Here is a 16,489-nt window from a genome sequence, read left to right on the forward strand (position 1 = left end):
CCGGGGTGCGAAATTTTTTTTCCCACGAGAGTTCCGGACCCCAGCCAATCAGCGCACTCCATTCACTCGACTACCTCGAAGCAACAATGCAAAATTTATACAACCTAACCCTAAACCTAAACCTAACCCTAACCCTAACCCTAACACTAACTATAATGCAACCAGGTCCGTCTTATATACGCACCATATATTACAAAACACTATCTGTGGTGGGTCCGGAACTCTCGTGGGGAAAAAAATTTCGCTGCCGGCGAGGGATGCTGCGGCCAAAGTGAAAATTTAGATCGGATTTTACCATGCACATCTCTCGAGGGCATGCCCCTGATCGTTTTAAACGCATAAGAGCGGGCGAAGGTCATGCTGTTATTTATTCCTGTTACAAAAACGTTCAGATTCGCAAAGACCGTAGACATACGTACGTTACCGACATAGAAATGATAATCATGACAGTTTTGTTGTTGAAATTCTAGCCTATAGGTGGCGCCAGCCTTACCTTCATTATGGCAGCCCCCTGTCACCCCGACGTGGATAATAATGATTCCTTACTGATTAAAGAATTGTTAAAAAGTCATCAGTTCCTGACTGTAATTAATAGTGATAACTTAATGAAGGTACGTCTCTAGCGAAGCATAAAGGCTACAATTTCCTTGTTCGCGCTCATAGTCATAGCTTAATTATCGTGAACTCAGTATTCTTTTCCATGTCTGACAGTGACAGTGATGTCTGATGATAGGTATTACTATTAGTACTATTACTATTAAGTATTAAGCCAGGGTTAGACACTAACCATGTTAGTTCATTAATCCACAGGACTTAGTAGAAGCAAAAAAATCTACTAGTCCTTCCAAGATTCTACTAGTCCTGCGAGAACCTCTTACTAGGCGACAGAAGCGCGAGCACTTGTGATTTGCCAGGAGGGTAGGCGGGGTAGGAGGGTGGAGCCCCCCTTCTGCTAGGCGGGTACAGGGGCGTCTCTCCCCAGGGTACAAGGGGTGATCCCCAGAAAGGTTTTGTAAAGACATTCATGTATAAAATACAATGTAACTTTGGATATGGATCATAAAATTTAATTTAAATAAATAAAATTTTAATTCGACAATAAAACTTTCGGCTGTCGTGTGATTGAGGAATCTGTGGATCGCGTGCACTTATCACAGTAAGGAACTTTGGCTCATTCTATAGCTACAAACTCGTTCCCAGGCGCCTGTGTATCGGCTATCTCATAATAACGTCTGGCAGGCATTGTCGGTGCAGGTAAGTGCTGCGCGACATCTAACCCCTTGGCCTTGTAAGGCTGGCATGACGTAATCAGGTGTAGGGGCCTGTCGTTTTTCCCGAATAGCCATGTGCAGCTTCTAATGGGGTGCGCCAATTTACTAATCGCCTGGATAGATGGCGCGCGGTGCACTGTCCGTATCACTGCTAACACAATGGCGTCATAGTAGCGAAGGGGAAACCATAAATGAAATTGAAATCAGAAGTGGCCCATAAAGTTAGAGGTGCAAAGACATCTGGGAGGAAGCTGCAGTCCTGCCGTACACGTACGCTTGCGTGCGTGTGCACGTACACGTCGGGTGCGGTGGCGGCGGCCACGTGACACGTGCGTGGTGTGAACGTGCGGTTAGTGGCCGTACCACGTGTGTGGCGTGCGTTTGGCACGTACACGTGTGTGCGTGCGGTGACGTACCACGTGCGGTGCCGGGCGGCATGGCAACGTACACGTCGTGTGCGTGCGTCGGCACGTACACATGCGTGCGTGCATATGGCACGTACATCGTGCGTGTGTTGGTGTGCCTGCGTCGTGCACGTACACGTGCGGTGCGTGCGTACACGTGGCGGGCGTGCGGGCGTGGGGCGTATGCAACGGACATGTGCGTGCGTGCCGTGTGTGTGTGTACGTGGACGTGTGCAGGTAACACGTGCCTGCGTGATGCATGTGCATGTACACGTACGTGCGTGAAGTTCAGCAGTACATGTGTGTGCGTGGATGCGGTGTGCACGTACACGTACGCGCGGCAAACGTACACGTAGTATGCGTGCGTGCGTGGTGCACGTTACATGGCTGTGCGGTGATGCGTGTGCACGTACAACGTCTGTCGCGATGCGTTGTGCACGTCACAGGCGTGCGTGGGCACGTACACCGTGGGTGTGCGTGCGTGCGCGTGAGCGTGTGTGTGCACGTGCGTCGCGTGCGTGGTGTCATGCGTGTGCACTACACGTGCGTGTGTGCGTGCATAGGCACGTACACGTGTGTGCGTGCCGCTGGTGCACGTAACATGCGTGGGCATATGACGTACATGTGCGTGTGTGTTGCCGTGGCGTGCCGTATGCACGTAACATGTGCGTGCGTGCGTGTGGTGTACTGTGCGTGTGCAGGTACACGTGCCTGCGTGCGTGGTGCATGTACCGTACGTGCAGTACGTCAGCACGTACATGTGTCTGCGTGGATGGCGTTGTGCACGTACACGTGCCGCGCAGTGCATGCACCGTGCCTCGTGCACGTACAAGGAGGCGCGTGCGTGAGCACGTCATGTGTGGTGGTCGGTGCGTCATGCGACACTGTGGGTGCGGATGCGGATACACGTGTGCGCATTATAGTGTACTACACGGGTTCGGTGTTACGTACACGTGCGTTGGTGAGGCACGTACACTTGTGCGTCGGCGTCGGTGCCGTGCCGTTGTGTGCGTCAGCGTGGTCGTCCGTGCGTGCGGTGTGCCAGACCGGTGTGCGTGCGTGTGCAACGTGCGTGCGTGTGCACTGGCCTGTGTCACGCTGCGTGTGCACTTTCATCACTCTTTTGATCGCCACACACCATTTCAATCTCAGTTCGTGGGTCACTTGGGTCCCACTGTTTCGTGAACAGGCATGGCTGCTGTTTCTTATCATTAGACACGCTGACCATCATAATTTCTCCTTCCTGCGATTTAACGTTTGGGAGGTGAGAGCGGCGAGCGCGTGTCCAAATACTTCACATAACGACCTTGATGTTAGTATAAATTATATTATACAATTGGATAAGGATGTACCTACTATAGCCTTCAGCTACTATTTGTAGGAATGCTTCAAGTAGCAGCACGCTGCGATGTGTGCCGAGTAAAATACGAGAGCCTATAACTGATTAGTGCGTCATTTCTACCCAACTCAGACCCGTATTGTTCTATGAGTCACAGCTGACTGTCAAGCGACGATTGGTAGAACCTGGGGTTCGTGGCCCCATCTGTTTAAAATATGTTTTATAGCTGGTGGCCGGTCTAGCTGCTTAGGGCGTGGCAGAGCGTGCTAGCGTCTACTTGTACATAGAGTGTCTAACAAGGAGAAACTTGTTAATGGGAAATGAGTTACTATATAGCTGTTGTTTAGATCTTGGTCTCGAGAGACGCGCCACTGGTAAAATCGATGTGGAAACTTGGGACGCGTCAGGGACGCGGAAAATATAACTAGTCCCGCACGACTAACTGCTTATGGAAATCTCAACTCAGTCCTTCTGATTTTTTACTAGTCTGCGACTAACGGACTAGCGTTAGTGTCGAACCCTGTTTAAGTATTAGTATTAGCAGGAGTAAGATAATATAGGATATCCTATATTATCTTACTCCTGGTATTAGTATTAGTATTACTAGCCCCTATCTGTCCGTCTGTACTGTACGTCGACGCAGTCAAACTTGACTATTATTCGACGGGCTATAGCTATAGCCAGGAGTGTGACCTAGATACAATAATGTAACCCAAACCCAGGATAGGGTTACAACGCGTCGCTATGGTTTTCTGTGGAGAAATTTAGGGAACCCCCTGAGTGAATCACTCAGGGCGGTTTGCTGGTGCATTTTCAGAGACTAGAACTTCCAAACTGGGTTTTTTCTCAACACGTACCTTTCTTCGCTATCTTGGAACTTCTCTCAGGGCCCTAGTTAGGATTTTTTTTTCCTGTAGCCAACACAATTACCAAATCAATTTCATTAGCCAATTTGGGATTCCTGTTAGCCACATCTGTAGCCTAAACATTTTATGAACACAAACAGGCGATAAATAATTTTTCTTTTCTTATTTTTTCACAAACTGTTATATGCATTAAGTACAAAACTACACTTATTTAATGCAAACAAACTATTATTCACCAGCATGTCTATGACTGAAAAAACTAACACTATGAATTCACCACCATAACTCTGACTGACTGACAGAGACATTCAAATTGTCTGAATTTTTTTTCTTCACTGCTGGCAGGAAATTCTACTTTTCAAAGTCAAACATCTCTTCTTCTGGCCTTCAATTTGATGGTTAGAATGTCACAAACACTTTCTGTTTTCAGAGTGATTCTCAGAGCTGTTTTAACCAAATTATGTCTGCTAAAACCCCTCTCTCACATCAACTGTTGTGGATGGTAGGGTCACAAACAACTACTTTTTACAGTACCTGACGCACAATACGCACGCACGCGCATGCACGTACGCACGCACGGCGCAGTACAGTATAGACAGTATCTATCAACACATAGTTATGTTACAGTAATACTAATAGTTTAGCAGAAGAGTTTTCACAAGCACATGCATATATACTCTACTACTTTTGTAACTTCGGGATGCTAGTGAACCAGAAAAATTAGCTGTGCATCAAAAGCTGACTATATTCCCCAGTTAGTACTTATCAGTTTTACGTACTTTTTACAGTACCTCCACACAGTACACACACAAACACACACCTACACGAACGCCACACGCGCGCGCACACACACGTGTGCACGCACAGGCGTAGTAAAATCATTTGACTTTTGCCAGCGCCGTTGCCGTGCCATGCCGGCCGTGTGTGTGAGACAGGCCTTTTTAAACGCCCAGGGTTTCTTCTGAGGGAAAATTAGACAACGGGTGGTAATGCCCCAGTTTGGGGAAAAACGCACATGATGGATTCAAAGGCGTGCAGTAGGCAGCGAATGTGGATTCTGCAGGCAGATGCGAAGGGAGAGAGGTAGAAGGGTTCTGGGGGTCTCCCCAGCAAAATTTAAAACATTTGAATGTCTTAGACTGCATTTGATGCGCCCCAAAAATAAAATTTCCCCTTTAGTTTAAATCTTACTCTTGTTAGGCAGACCCTACAAGTCTCACGCTGCGCGCTGGTTTCGTGGGAGACTCACGCATCTGCACCCTTCTCCTGCGCTCCCGCATGCTTACGCATCTCACGCATTCACGCAAAGAAAAAAACGAAAAAAGCAGCCCGCGACACCCTGTTACTTCACGTCCGTGGCTGTGCACATCGTGGCTCATGCTTGCTGGCTGGGCGGCATTGATTGAAGTAGGCGGGGGGTGGGGGGGGCAGGGCAAATGCACTGATTGTGTGTGGCTGTTATATCTAGGGGTGGGCACCGCGCTGGTATGAAGGGAGCGACAGCAAAACTTTCCCGCAATCGAGGAAAAAGCTGCAATCGGGAATGAAACCGCGCCGCCGGGAATGTGCCGGCCACGCAAAAGAAACGTTGCTGTTTCGACGATCAAATAGGATCGGATGTTTGCTGGGTCATGTTTATTACGAGAAATTACGTTCGTCACTTTTTTCGCCAAATAAGACTTTCAATCGCCAGATTACTAATTGTTCGCCGATTGGCGAATTGGCGAGTCGGTGAAGCGAGGGCCCTGATATCACAATACTCTATATTAAACTAATATAACTGTTTACAAAAATATCGAAGTCACGAGCGGCGGATATTTCGAGCGCCATTTCTTTTGACACTGTGACGTACGCATTCCCAATGCCGCATGCGATCGGCAAACGCAGGCCCTCGCGATTGGTCGGTGAATCGCTCTTCAACGAAGTACATCACGGTCAACAGGAAATGCGCTCAGTATATTCGCTGCTCGTCACTTTCGAATTTTCTGTAACAGGTTTTATTAGGACTACTCGGACGCGGAATTTTATTTTTGTGGTTTTTCGTTTTTTCTTGATACCTTGTTCTGTTTTTTTTTTTTTTTCTTCTGCAGTTTTTTTTTTTCCTTTTGGGCTTCAGGGGTGTAGGAGTTTGTTTTTTTTTTGATGTTTCTTTCTTATTTTCTTTTTTGGTTGATTTAATACAGAGTAATTTGTGATACATAGTAAGTTCCAAGATAGCGAGGAAAGGTACGTGTTGAGAATAAACCCAGTTTGGAAGTTCTAGTCTCTGAAAACGCACCAGCAAACCGCCCTGAGTGATTCACTCAGGTGTTCCCTGAACTTGTAACCCTATCCTGGGTTTGGGTTACATTATTGTATCTAGGTGTGACCTAGCTTGGGTAAAGCCAGGTAGTTAGCCTTTTAGCCGAATGGCACTGAGGGTGGTCACAGCCAGATTGTTTGGTTCAATGATAGAAATGATGTCCAGGGCGGTGATAGGATAGGATGATGTTTATTACTGGACATGCTCTCTATCCTTGAGCCGATTGTTTTGCACCCTCAGTGGTTCTTTTACAACCCCATTCGCCTTTAAGTATTACTGGAGACTTACCCTAGTTACTGATACTACTAATGATGATCCGTTTTAGCCTTACCTGAGAAACAATGAGTTCCCTTTAATCTTGGAAGAGCTACGCATATAGAACAGGGTCCTGCTAGGAATTTCAGAAGACATCGTGTTTATGGACAGATATGGGAGAGCCCGATAGGTAGTTATAGTACAAGTTCAGTTTACAAGCTACAGTAGTCAGTACCCCTAATTGACTTCATTTGTGTAATGATGTAACGTTATGACGTACGTGCATGCTCGCGACCTCTCGTATAATCTCGTACACGCACGTCATAATGTTACATCATTACAATTTGTTACAACTTGTACCAAATGAAATTATGCACGTGACATAACAACATAATCGTGGCCACTAAGTTTTGGAAGATGTCTCAAATTTGCTTCAGCTTTGAAAGCATGTTGGATGTGACATGCATTGATCAAAAGCCTTGGAATGGAAGCTAAATATGACAGTGACATTTTCAGTCTGTTGCACATGGGCCTATGAACTCTCATACATTGACTGTGTGACCTGAACATTTAGATGCCACCATATAATGCTCTGGCACCAACGCATGAATTTATAACAAATTTCACTTTCAGAAATATATAATTTTTAACAGACATCAAAATCATCCACGAGACAGTGATGTCTTTTTTGGTATTGTTACTTTATTTTTTTGCTATTAGGTTTCAAAAATCATTGAAATACATCAGATTGCAGGTTTTTACATTTATATTTTTTAAAGTTATATGGGATGTTATGTGCCGCTGTACCTCACTACCACACACCAAGTTTCACTTGTCGACACCAAGCTTGATTCTGCGAAAATCTCATGCCTTTGAGCCATCCGATTTTAAGAGCTCGGTGTATAAGAGGTAGCTCTCACATGGCTAAGCTATAACTCTAAATCAGGTGTAAATAGGCTTTAGAGTCTATACCTGCACATAATTTAAGAGTCTGCCGCTAATAGTTGATCATGGCAGGCAACCTTGACTGCAGCATCACGTGCAGTTCTTCATGCATGTACAGGACTTTTCATACTAGATGTGATCATAGAATGCTATTTTCTTGAAATCGACTTTATATTTTGAGCACTAACAAAATTTGATATAAAGGGCACTGGCTAAAAGAGACTAAAATGTCCTATATGGCTGTGTAAGCAAAAGCAAAGATCTAATAGTTGTCCAAATGCACAAACATTAACTGAATGTCACTATTATAAATCTTAAACTGTATTTAATCCTATGTTACAAAGATGTTACTATGACCATAGCAAACCCCAACAGTTAAGAAACTCAAATGTTTCAGTTTAAATCTGAATTGTCGGTATGTCAGTAATTGTGTAGTCTTTTATGGGAGAGTGCTGAAGTCACTGGTACTGTACCAGTTAGAATGTTTAATAGGGAAGAGCCTAACATTGCATTTGCTTTAGTGTATAATGTTGTGTTTAATTATATTTAGGTAAAGTGTAACCTGACAAATCACGAGTTGCCATACAGACTTGATGCTATTGAGAAACATGTTCAAGGAAAGAAGTACCAGAAACTAAGTGAAATACAAGGCTTTGATTATGACAAATACGTTCCACACTTGGTTCCCAGTACAAAAAGGAAACGTGAGTAAGTATACATTGTGTAATATAAATTTAACTGAGTTTGATATATATATATATATACTGGCAGTTGTTATTGTAAGTGAGTTTGTATATATATTAGAATAAACAGAAAAATTAGTTGTGTACAATCTACGCATATACAGGTGAACAAAACAATTAAATGCAAGCAGTTTTATAATTGCACATGCTTGTGCTATATTAATGGCTTTATTGTTGCAGGCACCAGTTGTTTTGCACTTTGACATGGAGACACATCACAAGATCTCCGACTGATGTCCTCAGGCATGTCAATGGGCGCCGTTATAAAACGGCTTTACAAAGATGTTAGTATAGCGTAACAACCCATTTGGTAAAGAAATGTCTTTACAGGACGCGAGAATTTATCAGCATTACTGTAAAAGTCATTTTGGCAGTGTGGCAAAGCTCTGGCTAGTATATATGAATGTACTACATGCATTCGGTCATGAGTGTAGCAAGTTTTCTATATTTGGTTTTATTTTCCAACCCATTTCTTCAGCCCAAAATTCTGGTTATACCAAGTGATTTTGAAAATTGATGTCCGTTTGTTTTAGATGAACATTGCCAGCGAGAGATTATACCATTCAAGGCCAGAAGGGGACGTAATGCAGCAAAACGAGATAGTGAACCAAGAGGTCACAATCGGCAAGAAACGACAGATTTTGATGAGGAGTCCATCTGTGAAGAGTCTAATGACAGCATGAGTGACCTCTATCCAGGTATGTATGCACGTCCTTAATGCAATAGCATAGAACACATTTACATCTTTGTAAAGCCGTTTTATAACGGCGCCCATTGACATGCCTGAGGACATCAGTCGGAGATCTTGTGATGTGTCTCCATGTCAAAGTGCAAAACAACTGGTGCCTGCAACAATAAAGCCATTAATTATGCCACCATTTATGATCTGGATTAGTTCATATATCGAAATGTTTGTGGTATGCAAATGAGTATTTCTGTTGTGGTGCAGCGAGTTGTGGTAAGGTGATGTTATGCACGTTTTAATCTCATGATTGATTTTAAACAGCTGATATGTTTGAGGATGACGAGGATAATGCAGCAGAACCCATAACAGTTGAACCCAAGAAACAGAAAGCAACAGCTACTTCACTGAAGAAAAGGCATGCAGAGGTACTGTGTACTGTTTTCAGCTAACCTAATAGGTGGCAGTACTTTACAGCCTATGTCATGTATGTAGCATATTTTTGCGTAATCTTTGGGTTATAGTTAAAGCTGCACGTATAACTCACCCTTTAAACACATTCAGATGCACCAAAATTAACCAATAATAAGATGTATGAAGACATATATATCTATTTTAACTTAATCTTCATGAAAGGAAATTATCAAGAGCGTATAAAGAAGGAGAGCATACAACGGTGAAATGCTGAAACCATGTTGCAGTATTAGTCGAATTAAGAAACTTTGCCGGTTTTATTTTGACGATTCTTTGCGGTATTATTTATCAGCTGTCCTACCTTGCTAATATAAAACAAACCGCTTGTCCCTACGATGCCCCTACGCTGAGATAATGAGCAGTGAAAATCTGGTATTTTTGCCGAAAACCGACTCGAGATCCCTGTTTGCTGCGACCCTCTCTCGCTTTGTGGCCAGTGTGTTGCTTCCGGTCGCCGCTGTGTAGCGCCATGGTAGCGCTGACTCATTACGTCAGTACTACAGTTTTACTACATCCAGCGTGAAGTGGGCACAGGTGGGGGTCATCACTATGGCAATCAATAACAGATGTCATTCATTCCATTTGTCAATCATTGACGGAAACACTCGAGGTTTCGCGAAGTTATCTCAAAGTGAGAGACAGTCGCAGTCAGCAGGTAGAGAGACAGTCGCAGTCAGCAGGTATCTCGTCGGTTTTCGGCGAAAATACCAGATTTCCACCGCTCATTATCTCAGCGTAGGGACATGCGGTTTGTTTTATATTAACAAGGTAGGACAGCTGATCAATAATACTGCAAAGAATCGGCAAAATAAAACGGGAAAAGTTTATTAATTAGACTAATACTGCAACACGGTTTCAGCATTTCACCGTTGTACGCTCTTGAAATTATGAGTCAAATCAGATTTCAGATATAATATGTCTTAAGTGGACTAATTCAATAGCACCTCGTCCATTATATTTTGCTGTAAGGTGCAGTGGAACTGAACAACCAATATATCCAGATCTATTGTACACTAACAATAAAAATCATTACGAGTTATTATAAGTCATTTCATGATGTATAGTATGCAAGGTTTCTTTTTCAGACTAAAACGAAAGGCCAAGCAAAAAGAGAACAGCAGCAACACCGGAAGAAAAAAAGAACAACATAGATTCCCAGAAAGAATGCTATCCTACTACAAGATAAATTCACAACATCATGACTATTAGTATTGTGGCACATTGTTGTAGGTTTAATATTGTAAACTTTTCAATGGCAATTTAATTTAATTTTCCAGCAGTGTTTCAGCTATGTTGACAGTCATTCAATGCAGCATTATTTCTTAACTAATTGTAATATTCCCACGTTTTTCTAATACAATTGAGAACAATTAATAATCTGTTATTGTTTATCTATCTTGGACCTACTTAAAGGGTAGAAGAGAGAGAGGAAATGAGAGCAGAAGCATGGGAGAAAGCAATATCCACAAGTAATAACTGAACATGTCGGTCTCTACAGCAGCATGTACTGTTTTAAAGCTCAGGACATAGAATGAATTCCATAAAAAACAGAGTGTTCTTCGTTTCTTTTCTTTTTTTATTGTTTAATGGAATTACAGGTTATATTGGAGTCATTTATTAATTTTAACAATTTAAACGTGACGATGTATCTAAGTTTACCATGGCAATGACCACTTGGACTATAATCGACCACAGTGCTAGATTGACACCTGACAGTATGGTATAATACCAATATCAGTCATGGAAAAGTTTCTTACCATTGTTGGCATTCTAAGGCATAGTCTCAAAACAGTGAACGAGCAAAGGTTGCTGTACGGAGGTGTATCATATATGTAACTAAACATTTGTACATGGTTTCCATTTTCTTATTCAGCACAATCACCTCTGTGCAGCACAATAAATGATGCCTCGCTCTGATCTTGCCACCTATGGGTCTTATGATGTCTCCATTGCTTCTTCACTTACAACCTCGATATCCAGCTCATCAAACCTAATCACATCCTTAGTAAGAACTGACGTTGTGCCACGTTTGTATTTGTAAGAACCTTGTCTGAAAAATACATGCAGAAATATATAATGAATAACTTTATGTATTCAATACAAATGCCTGCAAATGAACTGATTTAATGCCCGAGCACACATGCTTTCACAATCCACAAGCCTGCCCAGCTGGCACTCAACCTAAATTCAACGTTGAAATTTGGTTGAAATATTCAACGTACAACATACAAACGCATATTCAACGTTGATTTAGCAACTCTTTTTCAACTTTTGACTAAATGTCGTTATCACAACGTTGATTCAACGTACAACATTCAACGCATATTTAACGTTGAAATTTCAACGTTGTTTCAACGGTGATTTGTCGACACTGTTTCAACCGTTGAATATTCAACGTTGATTCAACGTTGAATCAACGTTGCATCAACAACAGTGGCGGTAACGACATTTAGTCAAAAGTTGAAAAAGAGTTGCTAAATCAACGTTGAAACAACGTTAAAATTTCAACGTTGAATATGCGTTGAATGTTGTACTTTGAATCAACGTTGAATATTCAACGGTTGAAACAGTGTCGACAAATCACCGTTGAAACAACGTTGAATATGCGTTGAATGTTGTACGTTGAATCAACGTTGTGATAACGACATTTAGTCAAAAGTTGAAAAAGAGTTGCTAAATCAATGTTGAAATTTCAACGTTGAATATGCGTTGAATGTTGTACGTTGAATCAATGTTGAATATTCAACGGTTGAAACAGTGTCGACAAATCACTGTTGAAACAACATTGAAATTTCAACGTTGAATATGCGTTGAATGTTGTACGTTGAATCAACGTTGTGATAACAACATTTAGTCAAAAGTTGAAAAAGAGTTGCTAAGTCAACGTTGAAACAACGTTGAAATTTTAATTATTAAGTTATTAACTTATTTTCTTTATTAAGAAGTTGTGGTATCTACTCAAGATAATTCCATTCGTCATACATTTCACATTTGCCGGGGGATTTGTTTCTACCTCCCCTCCCCACAAACCCCATAGCCCAACGCCGCCTGCGTGTTTTTTTCCCGTACCACTAATGCGTAAAATCGCCACCACACCATAGACGGTATTTGGTACTATGACACTTGTATATAAGATAGCCGAGTCGGTTTACGGTTAGGGTTTGGGACAGGGTGACTGTTTGTACTTGTGTGTGGCTGCAGAGCATGCGTAGTGTAGGACGTTTACGCATTGGTGGTGCTGTAAAAATACACGCGCCCCGCCTACTCCACCCCATGCGGATTGGAGAATCAAGTTTGGTATTTCAACGTTGAATCAACGTTGCTATATCAACGTCGATTATATTTTCAAATCCGACAGGTAATTCAACATTGAATCAACATCGGTATATCAACGTTGATTATATTTTCAAATCCGACAGGTAATCCAACGTTGATTCAATGTTGAAACAACGTTGAAATGCCAGCTGGGTGAAGAAGGTTTGGAGTAAATAATATTATTTACCTTTTGCCCTTCTCATTCGATTCCTCATATGGTCGTATGTAGTCTACCTTGTCCTTGGTGATGATACACAGGTCTACATTACTGCCAGACCCAAGATCATTAAAGATACCTCCTCTGATTGCTGTCTTTACTAGTGCCTTGCCTTCCTCAAGCTGCAATTATTTATAATGGTAGATAGAATGTTCCTTGATAAATTATCTTCTGCTGTGATGATATCATAATTATCCAACATATTTAAACAGGTTGAGAAATAGAGAATAGTTTGGAATTTTTATTCATCAATTGAACAGGTAAAAGCTAAGGTTGGCTAGAACAATTGAACAGGTAAGGCTAGTAAACTGGCTAACATACCGCCAGACATTTTTGTTGGCGGGGGAGGGTGGTTAGTTGGAGTACACAAGGAAGTAAATTGGATGAAAACGTTTCAGTAGAAATATTGTCATAATCCCCTAAATAAAGAAAGCTTACATCAATATTAGGCTTCCAGCCATCTTCAAAAATTGCCATTGCAGCAAGTGAGCCAGAGCCTGAAATACACACAAAATGTAAAATAATGTAAAATGTAAAACAAGTGACTAAAATTTAGATGAGGGGATATAAACAGCAGTCATGTGAAAGATGCAAATGAAAAGCAAAAATCCCAAGATATTAAATAAGTATCAAGCCAACTGTTGACTAAAAATGAGATAATCTGCCATTGGTCTCCTGAGAGCATCATGCTATGGCATAGAAGCACATGAAAACAATACCGATTTGTTGACGTGCTCTCATGTTGCTAGAGCTTTCATAATCTGTCCTACTGACATGAGAAATTACATCACTTCAGCCACTATGGTTGACACAAGTAATATTAAATGAACCTACCCATAGTGACGTATGGCAACTTATCAGTAGAGCCATGTGGGTAGATTGAGTATAGGTGGGGACCAGCAATGTCAACACCACCAAGAACCAAAGCTGCCGAAATGTAGCCTTGGTATCTTGATAATAAAATGTACACGTTACAAATTTTATAAAACTCTGTACTTTATAAAAGAAAATGCATAAATTCACAAAAGTTCAGATTTCAGTACATAACTCTACATACATATACAAAGGTTTTGCCTGCTGATCTGACCACTGCTAGCACTTGCTAACGCCTCTAAATTACGCAAAACACCCTAAATTGTTGGGATATATGGTGTACTATATGCAACAGATGACTGTTAGTTGACCACTCAGGTTGAAATGATCAAATTCATACATCATACTTTTTTTTTTTTAGATCTATTAGAATTTGTTGTTTCTGTCATTTAATGTGATAAAATACTGCACAGAACTGATTTAAAGCATACTTCATACCAGAACAGGGTTTGTACAGCCTTGGTCTCCTAAAATTCAAGGACTTTTCAAGTACCCGATGAACGTTTTCAAGGACTTCACTGACCACACATTTAAGTCTTGTAAATTTTTAAACAATCAGTAGTATGTTCTATTGTAAGCTTAAACCATTCTACTAGGCTTTCAATAGGATGAAATAAGAAGGAAACCTCTTTACCTCCGCGCAAACGGAGGTCATGCAATCGCTCGCGTGTGTGTTTGTGTGTGTGTGTAGCCAGCAGCGAGCCAGCTGTTATACACACGCTCAACCGATCGATCGATTCAGCACCAGCTCGCCTTAGGGCGTCCAGTCAGCAGCAGCTCGCCTTAGGGAGTCCAGTCAGCAGCAGCTCGCCTTAGGGCGTCCAGTCAGCAGCAGCTCGCCTTAGGGCGTTCAGTCAGCAGCAGCCAGTAGCGAGCCAGCTGTTATACACATGTATACATGTTACACGCTCGCGGAGGTATGCGCTCTCTTTGAGTGCCCTCTGTCTAGTTGTGTTTGTGTTTGTTTGTGTGTGTGTGTGTGTGTGTGTGTGTGTGTGTGTGTGTGTGTGTGTGTGTGTGTGTGTGTGTGCGCGTGTTTGTGTGCGTGTGTGATAATAATTTTAATCCAATCTCTATTAAAATTATAACGGATGAACCAACAATCTAAATGGGAATGTGTATATTTTGAAATAAATATATCTAAATTATGTGTTCCCACAATCGCTAACAAAACATAAATGTGTGTGTCGGCGCGTGCGTGTGCGTGCGTGTGTTTGTGTGTGTGTGTGCGTGCCTGCGTGCATGTGTGTGCGTGCGTGCGTATATGTGTATATGTGTGTGTGCGTGCCTGCGCGTGTATGTGTGATTGTGTGTATATGTGTACATGTGTGTGCGTGCATGCGTGCGTGCGTGCGCATGTGTGTTTGAGTGACTAATTATAAAACTGTACTATAAACTATAGTAGACAAAATATAGGCACACATTTTTAGGACTCGTGGATGGTTTTTCTCTCCCCGCGTGCCAGAGTAGCGCACAGGTCACAGTAGCGTTCACATGGTTTATCTCGCGCGCGCGCCAGAGCATGCTCAGCCTGGCTGGGCACACACCTGGCTGCAGGCGGCATTGATTGATGTACAGGGGGGTGCACATAGTTTTGCCGCGTGCATTGGACATGTTCATGAATATGTAAGGGGGTGGGCACCGCTGGGATGACAGGCGTGACTCGGCCTGACTCGTGAGAGGCGTGGCTTGGCGTGTGTGCGATCCAAGTGATTTTTTTTTCTTTTTTTTCAAGAAATCCACTCGGTTTTCAAGACCTTTTCAAGTAGTTTTGATATTTTTCCAGGTGAATCTCGTTTTCAAGCACCTTTCAAGGCAGACTCGAAAATCAAGAACTTTTCAAGGAGCGTGCGAACCCTGCAGAATATGTCACACAAAATAACTATAACTTCAAAAGAGCAGATGGAGCAGCTTTAATATGTAGTCAGTACCATATACTTTTTGACCCATGATCTTGCAATATACCTGTAGAGATGCTGCTTCAGCATTTGGTTTGCAGTTGCGACACGCACATTCCTGTCAGTGTTGAGACGGTGAAGCTCCAGGTTGGAAGACACCATCTGTGTCGTCATTTCTGTGTCGGCAGCCGTGCCAGCTCCACAGCAACTACATAGCAACATACATGTTAGTTATGAGCAGCATGCCCAGGCGGCAGGCACACCTGCACTTATTTCAAGACTCGATAATACTCAACTCACTCACAAGTAAAGAATTGTATATACAGGTGCCCTATCATGCCTTTCTGATTTATCACTTTCTTCATGTGTTTGGAGACTTTGTTGGTAGTCTAGACTCAAGAAATATATACAAAACAGTATTCGACAGTTATAAAATCTTGCAGTTAATTCTTAATTCAACTAATATGCAAGAATTAAGATGTTTAATGTATTATTTAAATCATGAACAAGCACAATAATGCCAAATACTTGATAATCAATGTATTTATTTCCTATGTCTATAAACATCAGGACAACTTCTTACTATATGTTGGGTGCAATATAATGAATCTTTGCACAGTTTTTGTCAGCGACGATTGTGTCTTCTGTTGCTCTTGTGTCTGCTCCAAGAATGACTCCATCCTGTGTATAAGTGTCAAATAAATACTGTGCATTACATCGACCTACAGCTATCAAAATGTGCATCAAAGGTATGTATATAAAAACAGGCTACACATGAAAGGAAGAGTGTAGCGATGTAAACTCCAGCGAAATTTATTGATTATCAGGAACAATTCCAGCAAATTTCAACTATGTAGCTCTATGCTTTTAAAAGTTATCATTAAATTATGAACACCAAAGGTCGG

General features: G+C 42.1%; 2 protein-coding genes across 2 annotated transcripts; one reads left to right on the top strand and one right to left on the bottom strand.

The window, feature by feature from the left end:
• The first annotated feature begins 495 nt into the window (after positions 1–495).
• LOC106818456 (surfeit locus protein 2-like) lies at positions 496–10,655 on the top strand. The gene is made up of 6 exons (XM_014823163.1): positions 496–611; positions 7,933–8,090; positions 8,306–8,409; positions 8,659–8,823; positions 9,132–9,235; positions 10,367–10,655. Exons 1-6 carry the CDS (start codon positions 501–503, stop codon positions 10,430–10,432), a joined length of 708 nt encoding a protein of 235 aa, XP_014678649.1. The 5' UTR covers positions 496–500; the 3' UTR covers positions 10,433–10,655.
• A 167-nt stretch (positions 10,656–10,822) lies between these two features.
• Positions 10,823–16,265, bottom strand: LOC106818458 (proteasome subunit beta type-7-like; the record flags this gene model as incomplete). Its single annotated transcript, XM_014823164.1, is given in 6 exon segments — positions 10,823–11,331; positions 12,784–12,935; positions 13,252–13,310; positions 13,648–13,763; positions 15,652–15,792; positions 16,168–16,265. Coding segments are annotated over 6 exon segments (681 nt in total), but the record flags the coding sequence as incomplete, so codon positions are not given.
• Positions 16,266–16,489: the final 224 nt, after the last annotated feature.

The sequence above is a fragment of the Priapulus caudatus genome, unplaced genomic scaffold, assembly GCF_000485595.1.
Source record: "Priapulus caudatus unplaced genomic scaffold, Priapulus_caudatus-5.0.1 Scaffold2256, whole genome shotgun sequence".
Taxonomy (NCBI): Eukaryota; Metazoa; Priapulida; class Priapulimorpha; order Priapulimorphida; family Priapulidae; genus Priapulus; species Priapulus caudatus.

Bases quoted from the DNA above. Each gene is read 5' to 3' on its own strand.
- LOC106818456 (XM_014823163.1), top strand. From the start codon at position 501: ATGGCAGCCCCCTGTCACCCCGACGTGGATAATAATGATTCCTTACTG. The intron at 612-7,932 runs GTACGTCTCTAG...AATTATATTTAG, and splicing joins ATAGTGATAACTTAATGAAG to GTAAAGTGTAACCTGACAAA. The intron at 8,410-8,658 runs GTTAGTATAGCG...CGTTTGTTTTAG, and splicing joins TAAAACGGCTTTACAAAGAT to ATGAACATTGCCAGCGAGAG.